Below are 24443 nucleotides of genomic sequence, written 5' to 3' on the forward strand. Positions count from 1 at the left end.
CTGGTTTGTGACACTGTATGTTCTAAGAAATGAATTCCTATGGAGATCAATTTAAATCTTTAGTTTCCAGAAATTAAATTTTCATCCTATGATTTCATATAAATTGTTCTAAGTAATTTTCTTACTCTTTCTTTCTCTCCTTCCACCCCCTCAATTTTATGTAGATCTTTTATTAAAAAGACTGATGAGGGTGGCATGGTACTGTAACATATGATTATTAGTTATTATTAGTAATTAACTCCAAGTGACCTGTGTAATGTTCTTTGAAAAGGATGATTTGTTTACTCTTATGTTGCTATTTCAGCTGTAAAGATAATTTGCCATTTATATCATGAGACTTGATAAAATAATTTCTGGGGGAAAAAAAAGAAGTGAATCCCTTAGCATAATTCTATGGAAAGAGTTTTGGGATTCAAGTTCTAGCTTTGCTACTCACACAGCAGCCATGTGACTTTGAACAATTACCTTACAAGGGGCAGCTAGGGGGCGCAGTGCGTAGAGGACCAGCCTTGAATTCAGGAGGACCTGAGTTCAAATGTGATCTCAGACACTTAGCACTTCCTAGCTGTGTGACCCTGGGCAAGTCACTTAACTCCAATTGTCTCAGAAGGAAAAAATATGTATCTTATGAGTGTTTTTATAAAGAACACCATAATAAATTTGAACTATTCTTATTAACCTAAATGTTCATAAGGAAAGTACTTGGCCATAACTAATGAAAAGACTTAGACCTAGGAGAGATCTTAAGAGATCTAGTTCAATCAATCTTTTCATTTTTCAATGGAAGATACTAAGATCCAGAGAGATTATGTAATATGCACAAGACATTAAGTAGCATTGCCAGAATTTAAATCCCACGTCATAAGATCAAAGCTCACAGACTAATATCAAGCCACTACTGGGTAGAAATCCACAAAGAGCTCCATGAGACTGATCAGGCTGTTGCACTGGGACACAGACCAACTAGTCCATATTCAGGTGATGACAATCACCGTAAGGCAGAACTGTGATGAGGAACTTCATTTCATTTTAGACTTCTCTCAATGACAGAGACATTGTTCTCCTAAATGATAATGAATTCTTGGTATTTTTTCAGTACTGATTGTGCCTTCTCTTATATACTCCCAACACATGGGTTCTTCTTTTTCTTCTTCTTCTTTTTTTAATAGCTTTTTATTTACGTATGGGTAATTTTTCAGCACCAACACTTGCAACACCTTCTGTTCCAACTTTTCCCCTCCTTCCCCCTATCCTCTCCCCTAGATAGCAGGTTGACCAATACATGTTAAATACATTAAAGTACATGTAAATGCAATACATGTATACATATTTATACAGTTATTTTGCTGCACAAGAAAAATCAGATTTAGAATTAAGGTAAAAATAACCTGAGAAGGAAAACAAAAATGTAAGCAGACAATAACAGAAAGAGTGAAAATGTTATGTTGTAGTCCACGCTCATATCCCATAGTTCCTTCACTGGAACACATGGGTTCTTAAAGAGGAGTCAATATACTTCTTGTTTCCAGACTCTTTATTGTCTTTGCTTGACAGTCTCTTCCTTCTTTGAGGTTTATTTTATATTTTTCACCTAATCCATATTCTTGTGGTTGGAGAATATTCTCTTTTCATCAATAAGTTCAATGTCTGATTCAATATTTTCCTGTTAGCATCTAAACAATCTCCCAAAGACACTCACATTCCATTCCCTGAATATTTAGTATCTGACCTTCTTCACTTTCCCTCAGCTACACAGTATAGAAGCTCATACTCTTGATCTAGCCATTACACCACAAGTTTTCCACTGCTATAATCAAGAACTTTGAAAATTCCTTTTATTCATTATAATTTCCTGTCAGACTCATCTGTTCATGTTTTACTCTTCTTAAACTTATTCTTGCCTAATCCTTTAGTACTTTCCCAACCATTTTCTCAATTCCTCCCTTCCCAATCTTGACCCTTTGGTTAACTCTTCTCAAATCTCTTGTTCCTGTGTCCTTTCACTGCTCACACACTATTAACCCTGGATTAATCTCACCATCTGCCTCCTCTGCTCCTACTCATGTACTGAATAAAGTTGGAAGAAGTTGCACAATTGTGCTAACTGGATCTACTACAAATTTGTTATCTAATCTTATCCATTAATTTAATGCACCAAGGCAGTCCTTTTACTCTTTCCTTAATAATTATTCCACTCACCACAAAGACTGCTCCAAACCTTTTTTATTTTTCCTTCAAGCTTCTCATAGGACTTCATTTCCACCCTCTCAAATTAGTTCCTAGCCTCATACTTGACCAATATAATGGATGCCATTACCGTGAGCTTCCTCTTTCCCTGTGCTCTATATTTTGTAACACCTTGGTATCAAACTACCTTTATTCCAGTCACTGACGAAGAAATGGCCATTCTTCTTGCCAAGGTCAATCCATATATATGTACCCTTGATCTCATCTCTTTTTGTCTGATTCAGAAGATTATACTTACTATCATTACCCTCATCTGTTCTTCAAAGTAGATTATAAATGAGCCTAAATCTCCAAATCCTTCCAAAATTCTCATTATTTATTCTTCCCTTTCTTACCCAAATTCCTTGAAAAAAAATCACCTATTATTCAAATCCTCCATTTATTCTCTTTTCATATTTTCTTCAAAACTCTTTACATCTGACCTCATCAAGAAACTGAAATTGCTCTCTCTAAAGTTAGCAATTATCATTTGTGTATAGAATCTAATAGCCTTTTCTCAGAGTTCTTGGCTTTTCTGCAGCAAATGACACTGCTGACTTTTTGTGGATATTTGCTCTACTCTGGGTTTTTGACATTGTTCTTTCATGGTTCTCCTTCCTACCTCTTTAACTATATGTTTTGCTACCTTACTCTAAGTATTCTCCTCAGGCTCTGCCCTGGGCCCTCATCTCTTTTCTCTCCTAAAGAGAATGCTTTGGCTCTTAACTGGTAAAGTCAATAACTCCCATGGGTTCAATAAAAATGTCTATGTAGGTCTCAGACACTTAACACTTCCTAACTGTGTGACTCTAAGCTAGTCACTTAATCCCAATTGCCTCAGAAAAAAAAAAAAAAAAAAAAAAAAAAAAAAAGTCTATGCAGAATTTCAATAGGCTTGTGATGGAAAGTGCTATCTGTATCCAGACAGAGAACTATGGAAATTGAAAATGGATCAAAACATAGTATTTTCACCTTTTTGTTGTTGGTGGTGGATTGCTTGTTTGTTTGGTTTTTTTCCTTTTTCATAATTTTTTCCCTTTTGATCTGATTTTTCTTGTGCAATATGACAAACATGGAAATATGTTCAAAAGAATCACACATGTTTAACCTATATTGAATTCCTTGATGTCTTGGGGAGGGGGAAGGAGAAGGGGAAAAATCTGGAATACAAGGTTTTGCAAAGGTGAATATTGAAAACTATCTTTGCATGTATTTGGAAAAATAAATAAAATACTATTAAAAATGTCTATGCAGATAACTTCCAGCACTATGTATATATATATATATATATATATATATATATATATATATATATATATATATAAACATGTACATCCATATATATACATATATATATGTATATATCCAACCCTTTTGTTTCTCCGAAATTCCAATTCCATATCCAGTTCCAAATCACCAATTACCTGTGGTTCATTTCAAAATCACATATCTCATATTTATGTCAAATTCAAAATGTTAGAATAGAAGGCACTTTATTTTTCTCTCCAAATTTACTCTTTTTTCAGACTTCTGTATCTCATCCTTCCCAGTCATCTGATTTACAAACTTAGCATGAACCTTGACTCTTTCCTCTTGCTTTTTTTATATCCAACTGTCAAGTCTTGTAGTTTATACATCTGTCATATCCATCACCTGCTCTTCATTTACAGTCAGAGCAAAGAGCAAAATGAATACTATGTGTGACTGTTGACTCTTGTCACCTCTTGCCTAGACCACTGCGACAGATCTCTTAATTGGGCTCTCTGCTTTAGACTCTTCCCTACTCTACCACAAAGCCACCAAAGTCTGACCATTCTACTCTGTTAGGATTACAAGGTGAGAACTCAGATTGTCTGAGCAATTCTCTAGCTCAGAATTCACACCTTTAGTTCCAGCCTTTAGGGGGAGTTTGCACCTTTGAACTTCTGAAAAGGAGTGTTTACACAATCTTTGGGAGGAGCAAGTTCATTGAAGTAATTTTCTCACAAGCCTCGTTGAGTTCTCACTACAATCTCTGCTAGGATAAAAGAGGAGGGCAGGAGGGCAAGGAGTTAGTCGAGTCTGTGACAGAGTTGGGACGGCAGGCTGGAAGGAGAGAGTCTGGCTGGGAGATTGAGTTGAGACAGCAGTCCCTAAGAATAATTTAGAGACGACCAGAGCTTTACAATTCCCAACCTTCACACTACTCCAACCACTCAATAAACTCTAGAGATTCCCTATACTGCAGGGATGAAATAACACTTTTTTTTTTTAACCATTAAAAGCCCTTTACAATCTACTCATCCTACTTTCCAGTCTCCCCCAATAACTCTACTGTAAAGAAAAACTAGTCTTTTTTGTTGTTCCTTACATGGGATACTATTTTTCTGACCCTGTTCTGATTTTTTCCCCTCTCCCACCTCATCCTAAAATGCTCTCCTCCTTGATTTCTATTCTCAGTTTTTTGGAATTCTTGATTTTCTTTAAGGCTCAGATTGACTATTACCTTCAGCACTTCTATCTTCAAATTTAGCTACATTTGGTAACTAGAGCTCTGCTATGCTCTTTTCTGAAAGAGGAAAAGACTCTTAGCCTAGGACTGACAGAAGCCTCTGTAGTTCTTTCTTCTCAAGCACTCAAAGCTCTGAGGTTTGGTATCTTCCAATTCTGCAATGAAAGGAAGGAGATATATTTGTTCTTAATTCTTCCCCAGGGCCAAGATTACATTATAATCACATAGTATTCAGTTTCATTCCTTTTTTTCTCCTTTTTTATATTATTATAATTATTTTATATTTCTTTTTCTTCTTTGGCTTTCCCTGTATTAGTTCATATAAGTGTGATCATACTTCTTTGATATCTTCATATTCATTGTTTCTTACAGTGCAGCAATAATTCTATTAAATTTGTATCATGACTTTTGTTTTTTTCACTCATTTCCCAATTGAAGGACATAATTTTTTCTTAGAGTTCTTTTCTACTACAAAAATGATGCTATGAATAATTTTGGTGTATATGGGTTTTTTCCCCCTAAATTAACCTTCTTGTGGTATAAGTTTTTCTCCTATTTCTATTCACTTTAATCTGCATCAGTTAATGTGAATTTTTACAGGTTTATTTGAAACCACTCTCTTTATCATTTCTTAAGAGCATAGACATATTCCTTTACATTTACATACTAAAACTTGTTATGCTCTTCCCCAATTCATGAGTACCCTCTCATGATCCCAACTGAATTTTAGATATTAATTCCCTTTCCAATTCTTTCTTTCATAGTTCCCGTGAAATTCTCGACCTTTTGTTCTTCCATATAAATTTTGTTGTTATTTTTTCTTGGTCATTAAAATAGTTTCTTGGGAATCTGATTGGTATAGCACTAAATAAATAGATTAGTTTAGGGAGTATTGTCATCTTTATTATATTCGCTCGGCCTATCCAAGAGCACTTAATATTTTTCCAATTATTTAAATCTGACTTTATTTTTGTGGCAAGTGTTTTGTAATTTTGCTCATATAATTCCTGACTTTCCTTTGGTAGATGGACTCCCAAATATTTTATAGTATTGACAGATATTTTGAATGGAATTTCTCTTTGTATCTCTTGCTGTGGGATTTTTTTGATAATGTATAAAAATGCTGAGAATTTATGTAGATTTATTTTATATCCCACAACTTTGCAAAACTTATGAATTATTTCTAATAGCTTTTTAGCAGAATTTTTGGGGTTCATCTGCAAAGAGTGATAGTTTGGTTTCCTCATTACGTACTCTAATTCCTTTAATCTCTTTCTCGACTCTTATTGCCTAAGCTAGCATTTCTAATACAATATTGAATAGTAATGGTGATAGTGGGCAACCTTGTTTCACTCCTGATCTTACTGGGAAAGGTTCCAGTTTATCGCTATTACATATGATGTTTGCTGATGGTTTTAAATATATGCTCCTGATTATTTTAAGGAATAGTTCATTTATTCCTATACTCTCATGTGTTTTTAGTAGAAATGGATGTTGGATTTTGTCAAATGCTTTTTCTGCATCTATTGAGATGATCATATGGTTTTTGTTAATTTGGTTATTGATAGAGTCGATTATCCTAATAGTTTTCCTAATATTGAACCAGCCCTGCATTCCTGGTATAAATTCCACTTGGTCATAGTGTATAATCCTGGGGATGATTTTCTGTAGTCTTTTTGCTAATATTTTATTTAAGATTTTAGCATCAATATTCATTAGAGAGATTGGTCTATAATTTTCTTTTTCTGTTTTCAACCTGCCTGGTTTAGGTATCAGTACCATGTCTGTGTCATAAAAGGAATTTGGTCGGACTCCTTCAATCCCTATTTTTTCAAATAGTTTATATAGCATTGGAGTTAAATGTTCTTTTAAATGTTTGGTAGAATTCACATGTAAATCCAACTGGTCCTGGGGATTTTTTCTTAGGGAGTTGGTTAATAGTTTGTTATATTTCTTTTTCTGAGATGGGACTACTTACTTCTTCCTCCGTTAATCTGGGCAAGCTATATTTTTGAAGGTATTCTTCCATTTCATTTAAGTTATCGAATTTATTGGCATAAAGTTGAGCAAAGTAGCTCCTAATTCTAATTTCCTCTTAGTGACAAGTTCTCCCTTTTCATTTTTAAGACTAACAATTTGCTTTTCCTCTTTCCTTTTTTTAATCAGATTTACTAAGGGTTTGTCTATTTTGTTGGTTTTTTCATAGAACCAACTCTTAGTTTTATTAATTAATTCAATATTTTTTTTTTACTTTCAATTTTATTAATCTCTCCTTTGATTTTTAGAATTTCAAGTTTTGTGTTTGTCTGGGGGTTTTTAATTTGTTCCTTTTCTATCATTTTGAGTTATAAACTCAATTCATTGACCTTCTCTTTCTCTATTTTATGCAAGTAGGTCTCTAGAGATATAAAATTTCCCCTTATTATTGCTGTGGCTGTATCCTACACATTTTGGTGTGATGTCTCATTATTGTCATTTTCTTGGGTGAAGTTATTAATTATGTCTATGATTTGCTATTTCATTCAATCATTCTTTAGTATGAGATTATTTAGTTTCCAATTATTTTGTGGTCTATTTTCCCCTGGCTTTTTATTGAATGTAATTTTAATTGCATTGTGGTCTGAAAAGGATGCATTTACTATTTCTGCCTTACTGCATTTGATTTTGAGGTTTTTATGTCCTAATATATGGTAAATTTTTGTATAGGTTCCATGAACTGCTGAGAAGAAAGTGTATTCTTTTCTGTCTCCATTTAGTTTTCTCCAAAGATCTATCATATTAGTTTTTCTAGTATTCTATTTACTTTTTGACTTCTTTCTTATTTATTTTGTGGTTTGATTTATCTAATTTTGAGAGTGCAAGGTTGAGATCTCTCACTATTATAGTTTTGATGTCTATTTCTTTTTGCAGCTCTCTTAATTTCTCTTTTAAGAATTTAGATGCTACACCACTTGGTGCATATATGTTTAATATTGATACTGTTTCATTATCTATGCTACCCTTTAGCAAGATATAGTGTCCTTCCTTATCTCTTTTAATGAGATCAATTTTTGCTTTTGCCTGATCTGAGATGAGGATGACTACCCTTGCTTTTTTGGCTTCACCTGAAGCATAGTAGATTCTGCTTCAACCTTTTACCTTTATTCTGTATGTATCACCCTGTTTCAGGTGTGTTTCCTGCAAACAACATATTGTAGGATTCAGGCTTTTAATCCAGTCTGCTAACCGCTTCCTCTTTATGGGGGAGTTTACCCCATTCACATTTATGATTAAAATGACTAATTCTGTATTGCTTGCCATCGTGTTAACCCCTGCTTATACTTTTCTACTTTGCTTCCCCCTTACCCTCCTAGACAGTATTAAACTTGTGAGCACCACTTGCTTCTCACAGCCCTCCCTTTTTAGTATCCCTCCCCCACCTTAGAGTTCCTCCCCGTATTTTACCCCTTTTCCTCACAATTTCTGTATTCCCTTCAGCTTAGCTTACTTCCCTTTTCACTTTTTCCCTCCCACTTTTCAATGAAATGGAAGGAGTTTCACCATAAATCGAATATGTCTATATTTTTCTCTTTAAGCCAATTCTCTCCTAGATCTATTTTCCAGGTCTATAGATTTTCCCAGTAAGTATTTGACGTTGTTCTCCAGCTTCTCATTTTTTTTGTTTTGTTTGACTGATTCTTGGGTTCTCTGTGAATCATTCATTTCTATTTGTTCCATCCTGACTTTTAAGGAGTTATTTTCTTCTTTCACAGTTTTTAGTTCTTTTTGTAAATGCCCAATTTCATTTTTAAATGAGTTATTTTGCTCTATTGAATTTTTTTCCATTTCCCTAATTTTTTTTTTGAGAATTATTTTCTTTTTCCAATTCAGAAATTCTATTTTCTTGAGACTTTTTTATCTTCTCCAATTCAGAAATCCTACTTTCCTGTGATTTTTTTACCTTTTCTAATTCACAAATTTTGTTTCCCTGCATCTCCTGTGAATTCTTTATTTTTTCCAATTCCAATTTCAGGACGTTGTTATTCTCTATCATAGCTTCCCTTTCCTTTCCCCATTTTTCTTCAAACTCTCTTAACTTTTTAATAGTCTCTTCTAGGAGAGAGTTATGTGATGGGGGGCAGGAATCGTTCCCCTTTAGGCTGTTATCTGCTGACTCTCTACTGTTAACTTCCTCGGGGTTGGATACCCGCTCTTTCCCTGTGTAGAAGGAATCTATGGTTTTTCTGGCTTTTTTGTTCATACTTAAAAAATCTTTTGGGGTCTGTCCCTGGGGTAGGAAATTATTTATTTACTTCTTTACCAGCTTCCTCCCAGACTGGATGGATGCAGCGGCTCTTGCGCCTGAGCTAAGAGAGAGCTCTGGGAGAGAGTTCCCCACCCCCTCCCTGGAAGTGCCTCAGAGGTGACTAGCACTGCTGTGCCCTGGGGGCGCTGTGTTTTAGGGGCTTCCCTGAGGTTGAGACTGAACAGCAAAGGCGACTCAAAGCCTAGCCTATGCGTCCCGGTGGGGCGTGGATGTCAGTAGCAGGTGACGTGAAAAGCCCCTGCGCTCAAACTGGAAGTGTCTGCCAGAAACCACGGTCCCTAGTTCAAAGGTTCTGCTTCTCTGGGACTTCCTGGAGCTGAGTTCCACTCCCTCCAGCTAAGCTAGGCAGTGTGTGTTGCCTTGGGCCGTATCCGCCCACTTCTCAAACTCTGAACTAGTCTCAGTTGGGAGCTAGGGGCCACACCCCCTGGTGCCGAGATCTGATGAGTCACCCCTAGGTTCCAGGAAAATCTAATCTATCTGAATTTTTAAAATATTTTAGATTTCTCTTCTGAACTGCTATATTATAAGCAGAGAAGAGCTAACAGCCTGTGCCAGATTCCTTTATCTCAGTGAATTCTCTGATCCCAGAGCCCTCCCCAGCGCGATTGGCGCAGTATGCTAGCACCCAGCCGTCTGTGCTGGCCTCTCTTCTTCCTCCCCTGGGAACTGACCTTTTCTGTTGAAACTCCAGATTCTCTTCAGCTGGTAAGTCATGCTTCCAGTCCTTGTGGTATCTATCAGTCCAGCGCTATTTCTGAGGCTGATTTATCTAATTGCTTGTGAGGGAGTAAAGACGTTCACAGAGTGGTGTGTTTCTTCTCCGCCATCTTGGCTCCGCCCCCTCTTTAAGCCAATTCTAATGAAAATATGATACATACTATGTTCATCCCCCTCCTTTCTTTCTCTCAGATATAATAGGTTTCCTTTGCCTCTTCATGAGATGTAGTACCACCACTTTACCCTTTTTTTTCTGGTACAATTTCCTTTCCATCTCTAGTGTCTAGAACAAATTATTCATATGTTCTTTATATATCTTTATGGCAGAAATATAGTTCTCAAGATTTCTTTTTACCTTTTTAGAAATCTCTTGAGTTCTGTATTTGGAGATCAAACTTTTTGTTTAGATCCGGTGATCCAACCATTCTTGAGAGCACCTTGTAACTATGTAAAGGCAATCAAACTGCATACTCATTGATCCAGCAATTCTACTACTAGATCTGGATCCCAGCAACTCTTTTTCTGGTAATTAATTGGAAACTGAGGGGATGCCCATCCACTAGAGAACAGGTGAACAAACTGTGGTATATAAATGTAATGGAATACTATACAAGGCAGATTTCAAAAACAATTAAGACATACACAAATTGATACAAAATAAAGAAAGCCAAACCAGGAGAATATTGTACAGTGATGAACTGGAAAATGTTATCCATATCCAGAAAAAGAACTGGTGAAATCTGAATGCAGATCAAAGGACACTGTTTTCACTTTATTTTTTCATAGTTTTTGTCCTTTTGCAAACTGTAATTTTTTTTTTACAAACTGTTTCTCCTTTCTTTCACAACATGATTAATTTCAAAATGTTTTACATACATTATTAATTAGAGAAATGCAAATTAAGACAAGTTTGAGATACTACTACACACCTGTCAGACTGGCTAGAATAACAGGGAAAGATAATGCGCAATGTTGGAGAGGATGTGGGAAAACTGGGACACTGATACATTGTTGGTGGAGCTGTGAAAGAATCTGGCCATTCTGGAGAGCGAATTGGAACTATGCTCAAAAAGTTATCAAACTGTGCATACCCTTTGATCCAGCAATGTTGGAGAAAAAGCTGAACAGACTTCCGGCCAAGATGGCGGCGTGGAGGCAGAGAGCTGCTTGAGCTCCTCGTTTTCTCTCAGAACTTACTTCATGACAAGCCTCTGACTTAATGCTTGACCCAGAAAGAAATCCACAAATTATCACCAAGAGAAGACATCCTTGAAAGTCGCCAGAAAAGGTCTGTGTTTGCTCGGGGGAGGGTCAATCAGACTGGGCGCAGACTGAGGGCAGGCAGCCAGAGCGAGACAGGCAGCTCACACAGCTCAGACCGGAGAAGGAGGGGTGTGATCTCTGCCGTTTCTGTGAAAGGGCTTTTGCCCCAGTGTGGATGCTCCGTCTTGGCAGCAAGCCAGGAGCAGTGGAGAGGGTGTAAACACCGGAGGTGAAGATTAAAACTCCAGAAAGCCAGCGTCTCTCAGAGCCTGGACACCTCCAACCCCCACCTGGACTGACTCGGTGCGTTCTCGGAGCCTCAGAGCGCAGACTCAGTACAGTCATTGCTGTTCTGTTAGTGGCTCTCTGCTGCCCTACCCCCAGTCTGTAGAGGAAGCCCATTAATACCATCCAGCCCCATCCCCCGCAAAACAGACCAATTGTTTCTCTTGTCAGTTTGTTTTCTTTGATTCCTACTCTGACAAAATGAACAAAAAATTCAAAAGGGCTCTAACCATTGACAGCTTCTGTGTGGAGAGGGAGCAGACTTCAAATGCTGAGGAGACTAGGAACAGACTGTCCCCAGATGTATCCCCTGGGAGGGATATAAGCTGCTCCTCAATACAAAAGAACCTCATAGAGGAAATCAAAAAGGCTCTCACAAGAGAGCTGGAAGAGAAATGGGAAAAGGAAAGGGAAGCTTGGCAAGAGAGCCTGGAGAAGTCATCCCATGCATTCAAAGAAAGAGTGGATAAAGAAATCAAATCATTGAGAAACAAGATTAGTGAGCTGGAAAAGGTAAACAACTCCAAGGAAAACAGGATTAGTGAGCTGGAAAAGGTAAACAACTCCAAGGAAAACAGGATTAGTGAGCTGGAAAAAGAAATCAGCTCTCTAAAAAATAAAATGGATAAAATGGAAAAAAATTCCATAGAAGATAAAAACTCAATTGGACAATTACAAAGAGATATAAAAAAAGTGAGTGAAGAAAATACATCATTGAAAATTAGTCTGGAACAAGTAGAAATGAATGACTCAAGGAGAAACCAAGAGGTAGTCAAGCAAAACCAGAGAAATGAAACAATTGAAAAGAATGTCAAGTACCTTACCAGAAAGACAACAGACCTGGAAAACAGATCCAGGAGAAACAATGAGAATAATTGGACTCCCTGAAAAATGTGAGGAAAAAAAGAGCTTGGACACCATTTTCGAGGAAATTATCAAAGAGAACTGCCCAGACGTTTTGGAAACAGAGGGTAAAATAGTGAAAAAATTCATCGATCACCTACTGAAAGGGACCCTAAAATCAAAACGCCAAGAAATATAGTGGCCAAGTTCAAGAACATCAGACAAAGGAAAAGATATTGGAAGCTGCTAGAAAAAAGCAATTCAGATATGGAGGATCCACAATAAGGATAACCCAGGATCTAGCAGCGTCCACATTAAAAGAACGCAGGGCCTGGAACATGATATTCCGAAAGGCTAAGGAACTTGGTATGCAGCCAAGAATAACTTACCCAGCAAGAATGAGCATCGTTTTCCAGGGAAGAAGATGGACATTTAACGAAATAAATGAATTCCATCTATTTTTGATGAAAAAACCAGACCTACATAAAAGGTTTGATCTTCACATACAGAACTCAAGAGATTTCTAAAAAGGTAAAAAGAAATCTTGAGAACTATACTTCTGTCAAAAAATATGTAAAGAACATATGTACAATTTGTCTTAGAAACTAGAGGTGGAAAGGAGATTATATCATAAAAAAGTGTAAATTGGTGGTACTACATCTCATGAAGAGGCAAAGGTAACCTATTATATCTGAGAGAAAGAAAGGAGGGAGATGAACATAGTGTGTATCAATAGACATATTCGATTTATGGTGAAACTTCTTCACCTTCATTGAAAAGTGAAAGGGAAGGAGTAAGCTAAGGGGAAGGGAATACAGTAATTTCGAGGAAAAGGGGTAAAATAAGGGGAGGATCTTTAAGATGGGGGAGGGATCCTAAAAAGGGAGGGCTGTGAAAAGCAAGTGGTGTTCACCAGTTTAATACTGGATAGGAGGGTAAAAGGGAAGGAAAGGGGAAAAGCATAAGCAGGGGTTAATAGGATGGCAAGCAATATAGAATTAGTCCTTCTAACCATAAATGTGAATGGGGCAAACTGCCTCATAAAGAGGAAGCAGTTAGCAGACTGGATTAAAAGTCAGAATCCTACTATATGTTGTTTACAGGAAACACACCTGAAACAGGGTGAGACATTCAAACTAAAAGTAAAAGGGTGGAGCAGAATCTATTATGCTTCAGGCAAAACCAAAAAAGCAGGAGTAGCCATCCTCATCTCAGATCAAGCAAAAACAAAAATTGATCTAATTAAAAGAGATAAGGAAGGGCATTATATCCTGCTAAAGGGCAGCATCAATAATGAAGCAGTATCAATATTAAACATATATGCACCAAGTGGTGCAGCATCTAAATTCTTAAAAGAGAAATTAAGAGAGCTGCAAGAGGAAATAGATAGCAAAACTATAATAGCGGGAGATCTCAACCTTGTACTCTCAGAATTAGATAAATCAAACCACAAAATAAATAAGAAAGAAGTCAAAGAGGTAAATAGAATACTAGAAAAGTTTGATGTGATAGATCTTTGGCGAAAGCTAAATGGAGACAGAAAGGAATATACTTTCTTCTCAGCAGTTCATGGAACCTATACAAAAATTGATCATATACTAGGGCATAAAAACCTCAAAATCAAATGCAATAAGGCAGAAATAGTAAATGCATCCTTTTCAGACCACAATGCAATTAAAATTACATTCAATAAAAAACCAGGGGAAAATAGACCAAAAAATAATTGGAAACTAAATAATCTTATACTAAAGAATGATTGGGTAAAACAGTAAATCATAGACATAATTGATCCAGCAATGTTACTACTGGGCTTATATCCCAAAGAGATCTTAAAGAAGGGAAAGGGATCTGTATGTGCAAGAATATTTGTGGCAGCACTCTTTGTAGTGGCCATAAAGTGGAAACTGAGTGGATGCTCATCAATTGGAAATTGGCTGAATAAATTGTGATATATGAATATTATGGAATATTATTGTTCTGTAAGGAATGAGCAGGATGATTTCAGAAGGGCCTGGAGAGACTTATATGAACTGATGCTGAGTGAAATGAGCAAGCCCATTACATACTTCAACAACAATACTATATGATGGACGTGGCTCTCTTCAACAATGAGATGAACCAAATCAGCTCCAATAGTGCAGTAATGAATAGGACTAGCTACATCCAGTGAAAGAACTCTGGGAAATGAGTGTGTACCACTACATAGAATTCCCAATCCCTTTATTTTTGTCTGCCTGCATTTTTGATTTCCTTCACAGGTTAATTGTACATTATTTCAAAGTCTGATTCTTCCTGTGTAGCAAAACAACTGTATGGTCATGTATACATATATTATTTTTAACATGTACTTTAACATTTAATATGTATTGGTCTACCTGCCATCTGGGGGTGGGGGGGGAAAGAGGGGAAAAATTGGAACAAAAGGTTTTGCAAATGTCAATGCTGAAAAATTATCCATGCATATATCTTGTAAATAAAAAGCTATAAATAAAAAATTTTTTTACATGATTGCACATATATGACATATCAAATTGCTTACCATCTTAGAGAAGGGGGAGAAAATGGAGGGAGAAAATTTGGAAACCAAAATTTTATAAAAAAGGAATATTAAAATTTGTCTTTACATGTAATACTAATTTATTTATTTTTTTTTTCCTGAGGCTGGGGTTAAGTGACTTGCCCAGGGTCACAAATCTAGGAAGTGTTAAGTGTCTGAGACCAGATTTGAACTTGGGTCCTTCTGAATTCAAGGCTGGTGCTCTATCCACAATGCCACCTAGCTGCCCCTAATTAATACTAATTTAGAAAGAAGTGACATTTACCAAATAGTTTTAGCAAAAGCCCAATATAGGGAATCAATATCAGCTGTTGACTCCATTAGCACTGCTGCAAAGAGATTCAGAGACATTCTTCAAAAGTCTTTCTTTCCCTCTAAGATACTCTCAGAACTGATAAGTGTACTCATCACCTGAGATGTTTGCTTCCTTCTTAGATTTTACTGGTATCATGCTCTTGTGATGCTCTCTCTATCATTGATCTCTGGTTTATTGTAAACATTTGTAACTAATCTCTAATTAAAATGGATGTTGCTGAGGATTAGGAAACTTTGCAGTACAACTAAAGGCTTTAAAGGACAAGGTATTGTCAGCTGACTTTCAATGAGCTCTTGACAATCAATCACCACTTCTTTCTCAAGTCACTGATAACACCTGGTCTAAATAAATACAAATGTTTAACTTACAGTTAACTCAGGAAAACAACACAGAATAACAATCTGCTGTCCAAACCTGCCAGATGAACTAAGCATAGGACACATGTAAACATTCTCCAAAGATATATCATACCTAACTTTTCTAGTATTCTGTTTACCTAACTTCTTTATTTATTCTGTGGTTTGATTTATCCAGTTCTGAGAGTGCAAGGTTGAGATATCCTATTATTATAGTTTTGCTGTCTATTTCTTCTTGCAGCTCTTTCAACTTCTCCTTTAGGAATTTAGATGCTACACCACTTGGTGCATATGTGTTTAGTATTGATATGGCTCCATTATCTATGCTACCCTTTAGCAAGATATAGTGCCTTTCCTTACCTCTTTTACTTAGATCAATTTTTGCTTTTGCTTAATCTGAGATCAGGATGACTACCTCTCCTTTTTTGACTTCACCTACAGCATAGAAGATTCTGCTTCAGCCTTTTACCTTTACTCTGTATGTATCACCCTGCTTCAAGTGTGTTTCCTGTAAACAATATATTGGAGGATTCTGGCTTTTAATCCAGTCTGCTGTCCACCTCTGCTGTATGGGGGAGTTTACTCCATTTACATTTGTGGTTAAAATTACTAATTCTGTATTTCCTGCCATTTTGTTAAACTCAGATTATGCTTTTCTCTTTCCTTTTCCCATTATCCCCCTGCCTAGTATTAAACTTATGAGCACCACTTGTCTTACACAGCCCTCCCCCTTAGATTCCCTCCCCTTTTCATAAATCTTTCCCTTACAATTTCTGTATTCCCTTCTATTTATCCTACTCCTTCTCTTTTCACTTTCTCCTCCCATTTTTCAATGAGGTAGAAAAAGTTTCTCTATAAATTGAATATGTCTAATATTTTCTCCTTTGAGCCAATTCTGATGAAAGTAAGATTCATACTATGTTTATTGCCTCTCCCTTCTTTCCCTCAGATAAAATAAGTTTCCTTTGCCTCTTCGTGAGATGTAGTACCTCCACTTTTTCCTTTTCTGGTACAATTTCCTTTCTACCTCTAGATTCTTTTTTATATTATAACAGTAAAACCAAATTATATATGCACTCTTTATGTATACTCATAACAGAAATATACTTCCCAAGACTTATTTTTACCTTTTTATGTTTCTCTTAAGGTCAAACTTATTTAGTTCCAATTTTTTCATCAGAATTAGATGGAATTCACCTATTTTATTGAATGTCCGTCTTCTTCCCTGGAAAAAAATGCTCAGTTTGGCTGAATAAGTTATTCTTGGCTGCATACTAAGTTCTTTTGCCTTTTGGAATATCAGATTCCAGGCCCTTTGATCCTTTAATGTGGATGCTGCTAAATCCTGAGTGATCCTTATTGTGGCTCTTTGGTATTTGAATTTTTGTTGTGTTTTGTTTTGTTTTGTTTTTTTCCTGGCTGCTTGTAGTATTTTTCCTTAGTCTAATAGTTCTGGAATTTAGCCACAATATTTCTTGGAGTTTTGATTTTGAGATCTCTTTCAGTAGGTGATCGATGAATTCTTTCAAGGTCTATTTTACTTTCTGATTCTATGACATCTGGGCAGTTCTCTTTGATGAAAAACAGTGTTGGGGCAGCTAGGTGGCGCAGTGGAAAGAGCACCAGCCCTGAATTCAGGAGGACCTGAGTTCAAATCTGATCTCAGACACTTAACACTTCCTAGCTGTATGACCCTGGGCAAGTCACTTAACCCCAGCCTCAGGGGGAAAAAAAAAAAAAAGCAAATGGGGGGGGGATGAAAAACAGTGTTTAGGCTCTTTTTTTCATCATAATTTTCAGGGAGTCCAATAATCCTCCTATAATCTCTCCTAGATCTGTTTTCCAGGTCTGTTGTTTTCCCAAGTAGGTATTTAACATTTTTGTCTACTTTTTTCATTTTTTTGGTTTTGCTTGACTGACTCTTGGTGTCTCCTTGAGTCATTCATTTCCATTTGTTCAATTCTGATTTTTAATGAATTATTTTCATTTACTTTTTTATTTCTTTTTGTAATTGTCCAATTGAGTTTTTAAATGAGTTGTTTTGTTCTATGGAATTTTTTTTTCCATTTCACCAATTTTATTTTTTAAGGAATTATTTTCTTTTTCCAATTCACTAATTCTATTTTTGAGGGAGTTGATTTCTTTATCCACTCCATCTTTTCATGAGTTACATGCCTTATCCAATCCTCTCTTACAAAGTTTCCCTTTCCTTTCCCCTTTTTCTTCTAGCTCTATTGTAAGAACCTTTTCAATTTCTTCTATGAGAACTTTGAGTGGTGGGGACCAGATCATATGCCTCTTTGGGGTTTCATCTAGAAACAAAACTATTTTTAGTCTTCTCAGAGTTTGAAATCTGTTCTTTTCAGTATAGAAGCTATCTATAGTTAGAGCTTGGTTTAACTTTTTACTTATTTTAACAATTAAAAAACAAAACGCTGCAGCCTGCTTTCTGCTTTTGGAGCAATGTGGGGTTACCAAATTTCCTTAACAGACAACAGGAAGTAGCAGTGAAGCAAAAGTGGAACAGTGATGGCTGCACTGTGGTTAATATGCTGAGATCATGCAGAGTCCCTTCTTGTACTGGGTGGGTATGGCCAGGTCCTGAGAGACTCTAGTATTTTGGGGTTATAGTCTTTACTCCCTGTGTTTATAGCTTCTCTGCTGATTTACTGGCTTGCTGCCAGAGCAAAGTAGCCAACACTGTGGTAAAGTTCTCCCTGCAAATTTTCAGCAGCGAAGATCACACCCCACCTTCCTCCTGTCTGCTCAGCACAGCTGCCTTCTGTGCTCTCACAACCTATCTGAGTCTGCTCCTAGCCTAGCCCCTTTCTGTCCCCATGCTTGAGTAAAACCAGATCTTTTCTGGTGAATTTTGAGATTATATTCTGTTGGTAATGTGTTGTACTCCCAATATTCGTGGGTTTTGACAGTCAAACACTAATTCCAAGGCTGTTTCATAAAAAAAAAAAAAAAAAAAAAAATTGAAGGTAAAGGAGGCTCAGAAAAATGCGTGTGTCCTCTCCACCATCTTGACTCCATCCCCACATGTAAACATTCAGTTTAATTATCTGTCACCTCTTTAACTCATATACTGCTTTTTTGTCTCCATCTGATCTCAAAGAGCTTTCATTTCCCTCTTCTCCATCTTTCTTATATCATCTGTAGTTCTATCATATATCTCTCCTCTTTTCAAGTTGTGTCCGACAGGAACTAATACAATTCAACTCTTTTATTGTTTATCTACTATGTGTGAGCTAGGACGTCAATTCATATACTGTCTCCACCAAAAGCATGGTCTGAGTGAGAGTGGAGAAAAAATGTAAATTGGAGCCTGACTGCACCTGCAGTATAAGGGCATGAGCTACCTATGTTGCTTAGGCTAGATGGAAATTCATTGATAAAGGCAGAAGTGCTTACCTTTCACAAGGTAAAAACATTGTACATATTATAACATATAACCTGGTCATGGAGAAATGACTACTGTTTACAACTCAGTTAAAGATCTCTGTTTTAAACAATGTACATTAATATTTATATTCATGCCACAGTGCTACATAGCATTGCAGAAGAGAGGGACCTTCTCAGCTTCTCATTTGCTATTGCTAATATACAAGAGAGGTGTGCAAGAATATGCTTTAAAAACACACCCACATAAGCCTTCATAAACAGAAGCATCATGGTAGTGGAAAGAAAAATAGATTTGTGATTTAAATCCTACTTCTGCTATTTATTCCCTGACACTTTAGCAAGTCATTTACTCTTTCAGGGCTTCAGAAGAGCTGAACTTGATGGTCTCTTTCAGTTCTAAATTCTATAATCTTATAAATAAGAGGAAAAACATTACATTTATTTGTTTCTGTAACAGCCTTAGATACAACAATATAATCTTCATTATCATCATTACCACCATCATCCTCACCAATAAACTTTACTGAGTGTCCATTCTGTATAATTAATTATTTTTTTCTTACCTGTAAGGGAGTCATCTTGAGAGGTGAAGCCAGAAGGATTAGATCCCAAATCCAATATCTGCCATATATCCTGAAGGGAGCTACCAGCCTGAGATGAGGATCTTTGGGTATGGTACCTATTTTCTTCATGTAGCTGTTGGGTCTCAGTTAGCATTGGAGATCTGTTTTCTTTTTCCTGAGCTGATTTACTAATCCTCATGGGAGTGTTAAGCTGGATCTATGAAAGTTAGAAAAGATCTAATGATTCCTGAAGAACTCCAGAAAATGACAAGGCTCCCAGATCCCAGGAACCTTTTGATAAAGGAAAAGGAAAAAATAAAAGGAAAAAACTAGAGATTTCATTAGATGAAATTTAGAAGACTGATAGGGCTGACTGTTTCTAGGACAGTGCTTTGCATTTGTATCAATATTTAAAGAATCTATGACTTCATCTTTATCTCCTCTATTCCTTCCTCCCCATTAGTTGCTGGACCTAAAAACATTACTTACTTAGGTGTCAACACCTTAATGATAAGACCCTATAAATATCACTAGGATGATCTCCAGACAGACAGGTATATAATTTATTACCAAACTGGAAATTTTTCCAGGTTAATGGAATTGGCTTGAGTTTATTAGCATAGTATTTGAAATTCTAAGGTAACTACAGTCCCATGAAAGGACATCTGAATAGAATTTCAATACATATTGAGTCTTGCACATAATAAATACAATAAAAGTTTAAGTTAACAGAATTGTGGATCTCCCTTATACACAGCAACAAGAATAATGTGGCTCTCTTCAACAGTGATTCAAACCAATTCCAATTGTTCAATGATGAAGAGAGCCATCAACACCCAGAGAGAGGACTATGGGAACTGAGTGTGGACCACAACATAACATTTTCACTCTTTCTATTGTTTGTTTGCATTTTGTTTTCTTTCCCAATTTTTTTCTTTCTTGATCTGATTTTTCTTGTGCAGCAAGATAACTGTATAAATATGTATACATATGTTGGATTTAACATATACTTTAACATATTTAGCATGTATTGGACTACCTGCCAGCTAGGGGAGGGGTGTGGGAAAGGAGGAGAAAATTTGGAACAGAAGGTTTTGCAAGGATCAATGTTGAAAAAATTACCTATACATATATTCTGTAAATAAAAAGCTTTAATAAAATTTTTTAAAAGTTTAATAAAAAATAAAAAATGGAATTGTGGATTTCTAACTTTTTTTTCTTTTTTTTTTTTAATTATAGCAAGAAAAATCGGATCTAGGAAGAAAAAAAATTGAGAAGGAAAACAAAAATGCAAAATAATAGAAAGAGTGAAAATGCTATGTTATGGTGCACACTCACTTTCCACAATCCTCTCTCTGGGTATAGATAGCAATTTTCATCACAAGATTATTGGAACTGCTTTGAATCAGCTCACTTTTGGAAAAGAGCCACATCCATCAGAATTAGTTATCGTATACTCTTGTTGCTGTGTACAATGATCTCCGGATTCTGCTCATTTCACTTAGCATCAGTTCATGTAAGTCTCTCCAAGCTTCTCTGAAATCATTCTGTTGGTTATTTCTTACAGAACAATAATGTTCCATAGCATTCATATACCATAATTTATTCAGCCATTCTCTAATTGATGGGCATCCACTCAGTTTCCAGTTTCTTACCACTACAAAAAGAGCTGCCATAAATATTTTTGCACATATGGGTCCCTTTCTCTCCATTAAGATCTCTTTGGGATATGAACACAGTAGAAATACTGTTGGGTCAAAGGATATGCAGTTTGATAATTTTTTGAGCATAGTTTCAGTTTGCTCTCCAGAATGATTGGATCCATTCATAGTTCCACCAACAATGTATCAGTGTCTCAGTTTTCCTACATCCCCTGAAACATTCATCATTATTTTTTCCTGTCATCTTAGCCAATCTGACAGGTGTGTAGTGGTATCTCAAGAGTTGTCTTAATTTGCATTTCTCTGATCAATAGTGATTTGGAGCACCTTTTCATATGACTATAAATAGTTTCAATTTCTTCATCTGAAAATTGTCTATTCATATCCTTTGACCATTTATCAATTGGAGGATGACTTGATTTCTTATAAATTTGAGTCAATTCTCTATATATTTTGGAAATGAGGCCTTTATCAGAACCTTTGAAAATAAAAATGTTTTCCCAGTTTGTTGCTTCCCTTCTAATCTTGTCTGCATTAGTTTTATCTAATTATCTATTTTGTGATCAATAATGATCTCTAGTTCTTTGATCACAACCTCCATAGGTCTGAGAGGTAAACTATCCTTTGTTCTTCTAATTTATTTATAATATCATTCTTTATGTCTAGATCATAAACCAATTTTTACCTATCTTGGTATATGGTGTTAAGTTACCAAGATAATTTGGTATATGGTTATCTTGGCATATTTTGGGTCAATGCCTAGTTTCTGCCATATTAGTTTCCAATTTTCCCAGCAGTTTTTGTCAAATAGTGAATTCTTATCCCAGGATGTCTAACTCTTTAAGGTGCATTTGGGTATTAGGAGGAGTTAAATCATAGAGGACTCTTCAAATCTTAGACCCAATATTTTATTTAGATTGAATATATTTTGGAGGAAATGGAAAGGTCTAGAATGATCTTTCTGAATGAATAAGCATGGAGAAAAGGAGAAAGACTGCTGATTAAAGGAAATAAATAGCAATTTTTGGATGTGCATATGTGAAGGCATCTGCACCAATGATTTTACCTCATGGTATAGAAACTCCTTCCACCAATACACAATGGCAATTCTTCTGAAATTTAGAAAGTTTGGGGAAATTAATTTCTAAGGCCTAATTTCCCTTTGCTAATCAGAAAGAAAATCCTCATTTTAGCATGCTCTTTAGGGTACAGCAATCACTACTTAACTCAGTTATATGATGAATATTTATTTCATATAAATTCTGATACAGATGAAGTATTGTTAACTAATTTCTGATTGTTAACTAACTTCATTTTTGAATAACGTAGATCCATGGCTAGATTTAAAGCTGCTTGAGGAAATTCAATTCATTTGTATTAAATATTTATTATGTGAAAGTGTATAGCTTATTTATATATTATACCATTTCTTTTTTTTTTTTTTTTCTAGCCTGCTGAACTGACTCAAAAAGCTGCTATTTGTGGATGGGGATCTCCACATAGCATCCACCTCAATAATCAGATCGAGTAGAAACATTTTTTATGACAGCTATAATTAATTAATATTTCAAGATCCACGAGTGTAGGAAAATCTAGAAAACGTAAAGCAGTCTAGTGATGAATTTGAGTTATCAAAGGCTAAGAGAAGTGATCTTACTTAGGTATGAAGTCCAAATCTAAAGCTAAGAAAACATTTTTGTCTTCAAGAATGGGATCACAATTTCTCTGAATCATATAAAACCATGTGTACATTGGCCTGTTAAAACAAAGTACATTTTTGAATGATTTTTTTTTTATCCAAGATGGGGGAAGGTCAGATTGTGTGTATGTCTGTGCATGTGTGTGTGTGTGTGTGTGTGTGTGTGTGTGTGTGTGTGTGTGTGTGTGTGTAGTGTTTCTGGGCAGAATTCCTAAACAGGAAAAAAGTGACTCTGCTTAGGAAAAAAGAGGATTATCTAAGAAAGGCCTCAGGGAAACTATTTTGTACTGAATAAGGCCTAATAATTGACTATTTTTTTATATTCATAATGAAATACAATGTGGAGATAGGATAATAGATACTTGTAGCTTTCTCCTTATTACTGATCTTGAAAAATTCAAATGTCAATTTTGGCTAATGGCTTTGTTTTTTAAATTTTATTTTAGCCCAATTACTTGCTATTTCTTAAACCTTTTGTTATTCCCTTTCTCTTCCTTTCTGATAGAACATTATATGCTGGCTCTCTTTTTTGAGGGTAAGAGTGAGCACCTTTTTTTTTTTTTCTTTCTTTTTTGACTTGATTTAAAAACAATTTTTTTTAAAAAGTTATTGATAATTTTGGTTTTTACTTAAGTTTCATTTTTAAATACACCTGTAATAACTTCCTGACTTATCAAGCCATTCCTTGTAACAAAGAATAAAAAAATCTTGAAGAAAAAATGTAGTTCAGCAAAATTAACCAATGTATCAGGTCTGACTCCATGTGCAATGATGAACTTCTTTTCGTCTAAAGTTTCTGATATACAGAGCAGTTTGATTTAATCAAGTCTCAGATTCTTTCTACCATTACAGATGAAACTGCCTCTTATTTTATTTTATTTTTTTCTGCTCAGGCCTCTTAATTCCTATTGCTGTCATTGAATTCTGTTTGATAAATGCCATTTTGAATAAATTGTTTTATCATATAAGTCAACTCAAGATCAATGATTTATCTTTTTTTTTGAGGATGATTTTTTAATTTCATTTTTTAGCTCAAGATTTCTTTTTTTCTTTTTTTTTTAATTAAAACTTTTTATTTTTCAAAACATGTGTGGACTCTTATTCAATATTAGCCTTGTAAAACCCTGTGTTCCAATTTCTTCCTCCTTCTCCCATACCCTTCTCTAGATGCCAAGTAGTCTAATATATGTTAAATATGGAAGAAATATATGTTAAATCCAATATATGTGTACATATTTATACAATTATCATGCTGCAGAAGAAAAAAAGAGAAGCAAAGTAAAATGCAAGCAAATAACAACAAAAAATGTGAAAATGCCATATTATGAACCACACTCAGTTCCCTCAGTCCTCTCTCTAGGTGAAGATGGCTCTCAATCACTGAACAATTGGAATTGGTTTGAATCATCTCATTGTTGAAGAGAGCCATGTCCATCAGAATTGATCGTCATATAATCTTCTTGTTACCCGTGATTAATGAAGATCAATGAATTATCAAAAAAAAAATCTTATCATCTTTTAGAAAATGAACCTGCTACTGTTTAATGTGATGTAGTAGAAAGAACATATTGGACTATTTGGAATCTGAGGATTTGGATGTGGATCCCAGATCCATCACTTATTATTTAGTAAGATTAGATAAATTATGTAAACTCTCCAAGCTTCAGTTTGCTAGTATGCAAAATGAGGGGACTGGATTAGATTAAAGTCTCTTTCTTTTCCAAATTTTAAGTGGAGACTTTTTTTTTT

General features: G+C 35.6%; 1 protein-coding gene across 5 annotated transcripts in view; it reads right to left on the bottom strand.

Moving 5' to 3' along the window:
• Positions 1 to 24443, bottom strand: part of CCDC57 (coiled-coil domain containing 57) — a 275586-nt gene that overhangs the window by 47104 nt on the left and 204039 nt on the right. For 3 of the 5 annotated variants that reach the window (XM_074260497.1, XM_074260496.1, XM_074260495.1), the window contains exon 17: positions 19335 to 19551. In XM_074260497.1, coding sequence (XP_074116598.1) covers positions 19335 to 19551 — 217 coding nt within the window. Of the gene's footprint in view, positions 1 to 9740; positions 10966 to 19334; positions 19552 to 24443 lie in introns of those variants that run through there. The other 2 variants (XR_012481117.1, XM_074260499.1) reach the window with 2 other exon arrangements.

The sequence above is a fragment of the Sminthopsis crassicaudata genome, chromosome 4 (assembly GCF_048593235.1).
Source record: "Sminthopsis crassicaudata isolate SCR6 chromosome 4, ASM4859323v1, whole genome shotgun sequence".
Taxonomy (NCBI): Eukaryota; Metazoa; Chordata; class Mammalia; order Dasyuromorphia; family Dasyuridae; genus Sminthopsis; species Sminthopsis crassicaudata.